General features: G+C 51.9%; 1 protein-coding gene across 1 annotated transcript in view; it reads right to left on the minus strand.

Annotated features, from left to right (window-relative positions):
• Nucleotides 1–2,935, minus strand: part of LOC308169355 (NLR family CARD domain-containing protein 3-like) — a gene marked incomplete at both ends in the record, with an annotated part of 12,466 nt that extends 9,531 nt beyond the window's left edge. The window contains 3 exons of the mRNA XM_080544038.1: nucleotides 194–250; nucleotides 436–510; nucleotides 2,927–2,935. Of these exons, the coding sequence (XP_080400164.1) occupies nucleotides 194–250; nucleotides 436–510; nucleotides 2,927–2,935 (141 nt within the window). The remainder of the gene's footprint in view (nucleotides 1–193; nucleotides 251–435; nucleotides 511–2,926) is intronic.
• Nucleotides 2,936–7,500: the final 4,565 nt, after the last annotated feature.

The raw sequence follows: 7,500 nt of genomic DNA on the forward strand, positions 1-7,500 counted from the left end.
GAGAGAGAGAGAGAGAGAGAGAGAGAGAGAGAGAGAGAGAGAGTTATATGTTTCCCCCAAAACTAAACAGAAATACTGCAACATAAAGTCTAAAAAATAGAGAAAATAAATTCAACCAAGACCAAGATTTCTCCTATTAGTGGTTATTTACCTAGAGGAAGACTCTCTGAAGTTGATTGGAAAGTCCATAGACCTCCCGCTCCTCATAGTCATACCACTGGGGACTGGAGACGCGGCTCTTTCTCTCACCCTGGTTAAAGAGAAAAAATGAAACATAGTTAAACATTTTTAGGAAAATGTCACCGACTGTGCCCAGGACTCAACCACAAGTTATTAGGGTTAGGGTTGGGTGGTGTACTGGTGGTACCTTACCCAGTGGTTATATCGCCGCTGTTAGAGTCAGTTTCCATAGACACACAGCTGGGTACTGGAGACCCTGCTCTCTGCTGTGGGGGACCAGGGTCCTCCTCCTCTCTCCCTCTGGGGAGGCTCATAGTTGAGTCCCTTGATCTGCACAAGGAGGTCAGCATATAAACAAAACAAAAAAGCATGAACTTGTCATTGAGGCATTATTCCAAAGTAACGTTTTCTATAGCTCATCCAGAATGCTGCTGCCCTCCTCCACACCCTGCGCTAGCTCCCGATAGCAGCTCGCATCGGATTCAAGACCCTGGTGCTTGCCTACCAGGCAGCAAAACGGACAGCCCGTGCCTACCTGCAAGCAATGGTCACCCCCCAAACTTCAGCCCGTTCACGCCGCTCCTCCACCTCTGCTGGCCAACTGGCCCCACCACCTCTACGCCAACACGGTAGTCACGCTGCCCGGTCACGTCTCTTCACTATACTGGCGGTGGTGGAATGAGCTTCCCACGGCTGTCAGAACTGCAGAGGCACTCCCCATCTTCCGCCGGAGACTGAAGACCCATCTCTTCAGGTTACACCTTAACTGCTTCTCTTGAGACATCTACTACCCCCAGCACTGTGCCTCCTGAGACACCCTATATTGTGTCTCCTAAGATTTCTACTTCCCCTCTTGTTCTGTTTCTCCTGTGTCTAAAAAATAAAAAAAATATTTAGTTATTTCTTCTTCTATCATGATGACTGCCAATGGCCCCTGGCCTGAGCTAGATTACTCTTCCTGCTACGACTGGTGAATTGATGACTCACTTGCTTAGTCAAATGTATTTATTCTAAGTCGCTTTGGAATAGCGTGTGCTAAATGCCAAAAATGTAATATGTAAATGTACATGTAATTTGTTCCCTGACAGGTAAACTACAGGTGACATGGTTGCTTGGTTACACACAAATCTGTGTTGTCTGTGTCGATGAATTCTGTTGAATGGGGAGGACAACATTTCATAGACGTTCAATGATACATTGGTTGTTGTGTGTAAATAGCAGCTTTCCATTGTAAAGACTGTGGTTATTTGACCCCTGAGGCAGCTCCCTGAGGCAGCTGAGGCAGTAGGTAAAAAAGGCACGGCTGTTCTAGTGTTAATCCTGACCCTAACCTTGACCCTGACCCATTATTATGTTCAGTCAGAACCTCAATTCTTTTCTTGTGTGATGGGAAAAAAAGAAGTTTACATTTTCAGTCAAACAAACAGTAGATTGAAGTCCTAGGTCCAGTATTAGGTCTATCCTGATGGTCAGTAATTTACAGTAATAGATCTATATTACTGGTCAGTAATTTACAGTACTAGGTCTATATTACTGGTCAGTAATTTACAGTACTAGGTCTATATTACTGGTCAGTAATTTACAGTACTAGGTCTATATTAATGGTCAGTAATTGACATTACTATGTCTATATTACTGGTCAGTAATTGACAGTACTATGTCTATATTACTGGTCAGTAATTTACATTACTAGGTCTATATTACTGGTCAGTAATTTATAGTGGTCAAACCTGATGGTAAGTAATTTAAAGCTATCAGAGAAGTGCTATTAAAAGACTTGAGCCTTTTTGGGGGGTTTGTTTACATTTTTGTGCTGTGACACGTAGTAGTTTGACCCAAGACCCATCTCTTCAGGTTACACCTTAACTATCTCTCCTAGGACCTCTTCATCCCCTCTACAGTAAATAAATAAATAAATGTTTCACTTCACACAGACAAGTGTAGCCTATTTGTTGTCAGTTGCTTAGGATGAAGGCGTCCGCTAAATGCCAAAAATGCAAATGTAAATGTAGTGTGTGATTGTATTAAACTCTCTCAGTAGAGAACCCATTTGTTCATGTTATGGCTTCAAGCCAAAAACTGGGTGAAAAGCAAACAAGGTCACCTTCGTGAGGCATTACTCTCCCCAGCCTTATTCTCGCGAGGCTTGATAAGGCAAAATAAGGCTTGATTTTCCTTTAGTGACGTTGATGGAATACCCCCCTGGCAGGACACCTGACAGGTCCAACAACAGTCTGAAACACACTTGATATGTATACTAGAAGTGTTGCTGAACAGAGTGGTAGTAGAAAATGATGTTTAATCTTGGAAAGTTATTTGAATGCAGTCCATTATGTCCCCAATGCAGGGCAGCAGTCTTTCATCAGGATAATTATATATAATCTATATCAGGATAATTATATAGCCTATAATTATAATTAGATGAATTATAAACCCTTAAATAATACTTTGAGAGTACATTCAGTACATTTAGTTACATTGATGTGTACACAAAATGCATTTATTTTTTACATGGATGCTTTTATTCGAAGACAATATAGTTCCACTATTGTCGTACAGAGCGAGAGCATGTTTGGCCTGTCCATGGTTACCATGCGTGTCACCTGAGTTGAAATAAGTTATCTTGGTACCAACAACAACACCACCACCAGCAGCAGGTGTTTGCATAGCAAAGTTTTATTTATATATATGTATATATATGTATTATTTAGGTTCGATAAAGTAGCCTACAGTTAATTAATCTGACCTGCGTCATACTTACATGCGTACGTTTTATTTGGACTTCCTCATTCTCCAATAATAAAACTAAACTTCAATCGTGTTTGATCACAATAAAATCCTAACTCACAGTAAAACCAATACAAAACACGCACATATTGTAATTGTAATACTTTCGGCCTCACTTACGTGTCGGTCCCGTGTCCTAATGTGAAGGACGTGTCGAAGTGAACCTTTGTTGGTATACTTTCGATTTCGATTCGGGTTTTTTCGATTCGGGTTTTTGATAAGCAGAGATCTGCCACATGGTGGTGCTAGCACTCAACTTTTCTGTGGTGACTTAAACATAATAAATAGTTTAACATAATATCTAAATAATATAAGAATGACTATAAGATAGTAAATACATAATACAAATATAATATATACAATATATACAAATATATAGAATCATCAACTAACATTAAAAGATACATTTAGAAAATAATACGGTGTAGTGACTACATTATGGGTTCATGTTCTCCTCTTACTGTTGGTTGTGTAGTGGGAGGGAACCAGTTCTGGCACTAGGGGCAGAGGGGAGGATTATTAACGTTGCAACTTCCTGTTTAGAGACAAGAGTTTTGGTGATCGATTTCCTGGTCCTGTACGGAGAGTACAAGTTGTTATTTTGATTAAACAGTTATCATTACGTTGCCTACGTCTTTCCTTTTTCCTCCGGCACTACACTGGTGACCCCCGACGTGGATTTTTGTTAACGTGATTGTGTACAAAAACCAGCGAGCGAACATTACGATCCTGCAAAATGTCCGGGCGAGGAAGACGTTCAAACCAGCGGCAGCCATCACCATCCCCTGTCAGGGTAACGCGTGGTGCGCACACTCCCACTCTCAAGCTACCAGAGTTCTGGGACTCAACGCCTGCTGCATGGTTTGCTATTGTAGAGGCACATTTTAACAAAAGTGACAACTGTCCACTGCGGAGAGGGTGCGTCGCCTATTTGCCATGTCGGACTTGGGTGACGAGAGGCCTTCTGCGCGCATGGAGAGGATGCTAAACCTGCTCGGTACAGAAGACCCCATGATCCTCTTCACAGAGCTGTTCATGCGCACATTGCCAGCTCAAGTTAGGATGGCGCTGGCCAACACCGCCATCATGGAGCCCCGCGCCCTGGCCAGGGAGGCGGACCGGTTCGTCTTGGCCATGCCTCAACGGTCCCCCGACCTGCTCGCTCCCGCGGCCGCCCCGCCACCCGACCGTCGCAGGAGAGCGAAGGATGACGCCAGACCTTCTGGCCAGCAGGGTAACGCTGCGGGCCATTGTTTCTACCACGCCACTTTTGGCGCCAAGGCCAAACGGTGCCGCTCACCCTGCACCTTCGGACCGACGGGAAACGGCGGGGCCGGCACTCAGTAGTGGCCCTGAGCGCTGGCGTCACCAACAGGCTGCTCTTCATACAAGACACCGCCTCTGGTCGCAGTTTCCTTTGTGACACAGGTGCCCAGTGGAGCATCATTCCGGCAGAGAGATCGGATGTGGCGAAGGAGGAGCGTGGTCCGCAGTTGGCAGGCGCGGACGGCACACCTATCTGCTCTTATGGCACTAGGGCGGTGGACGTGTGCTTCGGAGGGCAATGCTTTTCGTGGGATTTTGTCATAGCGGCTGTCACATTTCCCCTCCTTGGTGCGGATTTTCTGTGCGCCCACAACCTGTTGGTGGACGTGGGGAACAGGCGCCTGGTCAACTCACAGACTTTCGCTTCCTTCGCCTGTACGCAGGGGGAGGCGGTCTACAGCGGGTGGTCCAATACGCTCGCCGAAAGTGACCAGTACCTTCGGCTGCTCGCCGAATTCCCCGACCTTACCAAGCCCACCTTCTCCGCGCCCACGGTGAAACACGGAGTGGAGCACCACATCGAGACCGAGGGGCCTCCCCTCCACGCCAGGGCCAGGCGCCTCAACCCGGAGAAGCTGGCCATCGCCAGGGCGGAGTTTGCGCATATGGAGCAGGTGGGCATCGTTCGGCGCTCGAGCAGCCCCTGGGCGTCTCCCCTGCACATCGTCCCTAAGTCAGACGGCGGGTGGCGCCCATGTGGGGACTACCGCCGCCTCAACGACGCGTCCAAGCCTGACCGCTACCCGGTCCCACATGTCCAGGACTTTTCAGCGAACCTGGCAGGCAAACGCTTCTTCTCCAAAGTGGACCTGGTACGGGGGTACCATCAGGTGCCGGTGCACCCCGAGGACGTCCCTAAGACGGCCGTAATCACGCCATTTGGACTCTTCGAGTTTCTGCGGATGCCGTTCGGCCTGAAGAACGCGGCGCAGACCTTCCAACGCCTCATGCACTCGGTGCTCCGGGACCTACCATTCCTCTTCATCTACTTGGATGACATCCTCGTCGCAAGCACCACGGAGGAGGAGCACCTGTCCCACCTCCGGGCCCTTTTCACACGGCTCAGCCAACATGGGCTGATTGTCAATCCGGCGAAGTGTGAGTTCGGACGGAACACCATCGACTTTCTCGGGCACCGGGTCTCCGCAGAGGGGGTGACCCCCCTCCCCTCGAAGGTGGAAGCTGTCGCTGCTTTCCCGCGCCCCAGCACAATCAGCGAGCTCAAGGGGTTCATCGGGATGGTAACCTTCTACTATCGCTTCCTCCACCACATCGCTCACATCCTGCGGCCTCTGTACGATGCCCAGAAGGGCAAGACTCTGAAGCAGCCGGTGGACTGGACGGCGGAGCGTGTCAAAGCCTTTCAGGACACCAAGGCGGCCCTGGCCCGCGCTGCCATGTTGGCCCACCCCTCGCCCTCGGCACCCACTGCTCTCACCACGGACGCCTCTGACTTTGCTGTGGGAGCGGTGTACGAACAGTGGGTTGGGGACGCCTGGCAGCCTCTTGCATTCTTCAGCCGCCAGCTGTCTCCCAGAGAGCAAAGGTACAGCACATTCGACAGGGAGCTCCTCGGGCTGTGGCTTGCTGTCAGACACTTCCGTTTTTTACTGGAGGGCCGCGAGTTTACGGCCTACGTGGACCACAAGCCACTCACGCACGCCATGTCCAAGGTGGCGGAGCCGTGGTCCGACCGCCAACAGCGCCAGCTCGCCTACATATCCGAGTTCACCACAGACATCCAGCACGTTGCTGGGAAGTCCAACCAGGTCGCGGATTGTCTCTCCAGGGCGGTGGTTGGTGCGGTCCAACTGGGTTTGGACTACGCGCGCATGGCTGCAGACCAGGCCGCCGACCCCGCCGTCCAGGCTCTCAAGTTGTCGGACACAGGACTGCGCCTAGAAGAGGTGGTTTTCGGTGACGCAGGGGCCACGCTCCTGTGCGACGTCTCCATGGGTCAGCCACGACCGGTGGTCCCCGCCAACTGGAGGCGCCCCGCCTTCGAGGCGATACACGGCTTGTCTCACCCTGGTAGGAAACCGTCCTCACGGCTGGTGTCAGAGAAATTCGTCTGGCATGGGCTCAAGAGGGATGTGAGGGCCTGGGTAGACACGTGCATCGCCTGCCAGCGCGCCAAGGTGCATCGACACGTCAAGGCCCCCCTGGAGCAGTTCTCTGTGCCTGAGCGGAGGTTCGATCATGTAAACGTGGACCTGGTAGGGCCGCTGCCCCCCTCGCACGGATACACCTATCTCTTTACCATGGTGGACAGGACGACTCGCTGGCCGGAGGCAGTTCCGCTCTCCTCAACGACAGCCCCCGACCTGGCCCGGGCGTTCATCGCGGTGTGGGTCTCCCGCTACGGCACCCCTGCTGATCTCTCCTCTGACCGTGGCTCACAGTTTACTTCAGAGCTGTGGGCAGCGGTGGCGGAGAATCTGGGGGTCAAGCTCCACCGCACAACCGCCTATCACCCGCAGGCGAACGGGCTCTGTGAGCGTTTCCATCGATCCATGAAGGCCGCCCTTCGAGCCAGCCTCACGGACAGCAACTGGCTTGACAAGCTGCCGTGGGTCATGCTGGGGCTCAGGACAGCGCCTAAGGAGGACCTCCAGTCGTCGTCCGCTGAGCTGGTGTTTGGACAGCCGCTGCGGGTCCCCGGTGACTTCATTCCCAAGTCAACGGAGCCCTGGTCCGCCGCCGCTCAGCGCGCCTCCCTGCTGGACAGCGCCAGGACCTTCGTCCCGGTCCCGACTACGCAGCATGGTGTCCCTACTTCGAGGGTGCCCCCGGAGCTGCACTCAGCGAGGTTCGTTTTCATTCGTCATGATGGCCACAGGACTCCACTACGTCCTCCTTATGACGGGCCTTTCCGTGTCATCGAGGCCGGAGCCAAGAACTTCATGGTTGACATGGGGGGTAGGCCTGAGTGTGTGTCCGTTGATCGCCTCAAACCGGCCCACTTGGACCTTGAACTGCCCCTGGACTTGGCCCTGCCACCGCGCAGAGGCCGGCCTCCAGTCCTACCTCCCCTGCAGCGCCCTGGCCATTCCCCCCTCCGACCCCGACAACCCCCCGCAGCTCGCGAGCCCCCGGTCGTCACTGCCCCCCGTCCTTCCCTGCAGGAGGACGTGATGGGCGATGTCACACCTCCTCCCGCACCTCCTGACTTTACCTACGATCGTAGGGGCCGGGCCATACGCCCTC

Source organism: Nansenia antarctica (assembly GCF_963989245.1).
Source record: "Nansenia antarctica genome assembly, chromosome: 13".
Lineage (NCBI taxonomy): Eukaryota > Metazoa > Chordata > Actinopteri > Argentiniformes > Microstomatidae > Nansenia > Nansenia antarctica.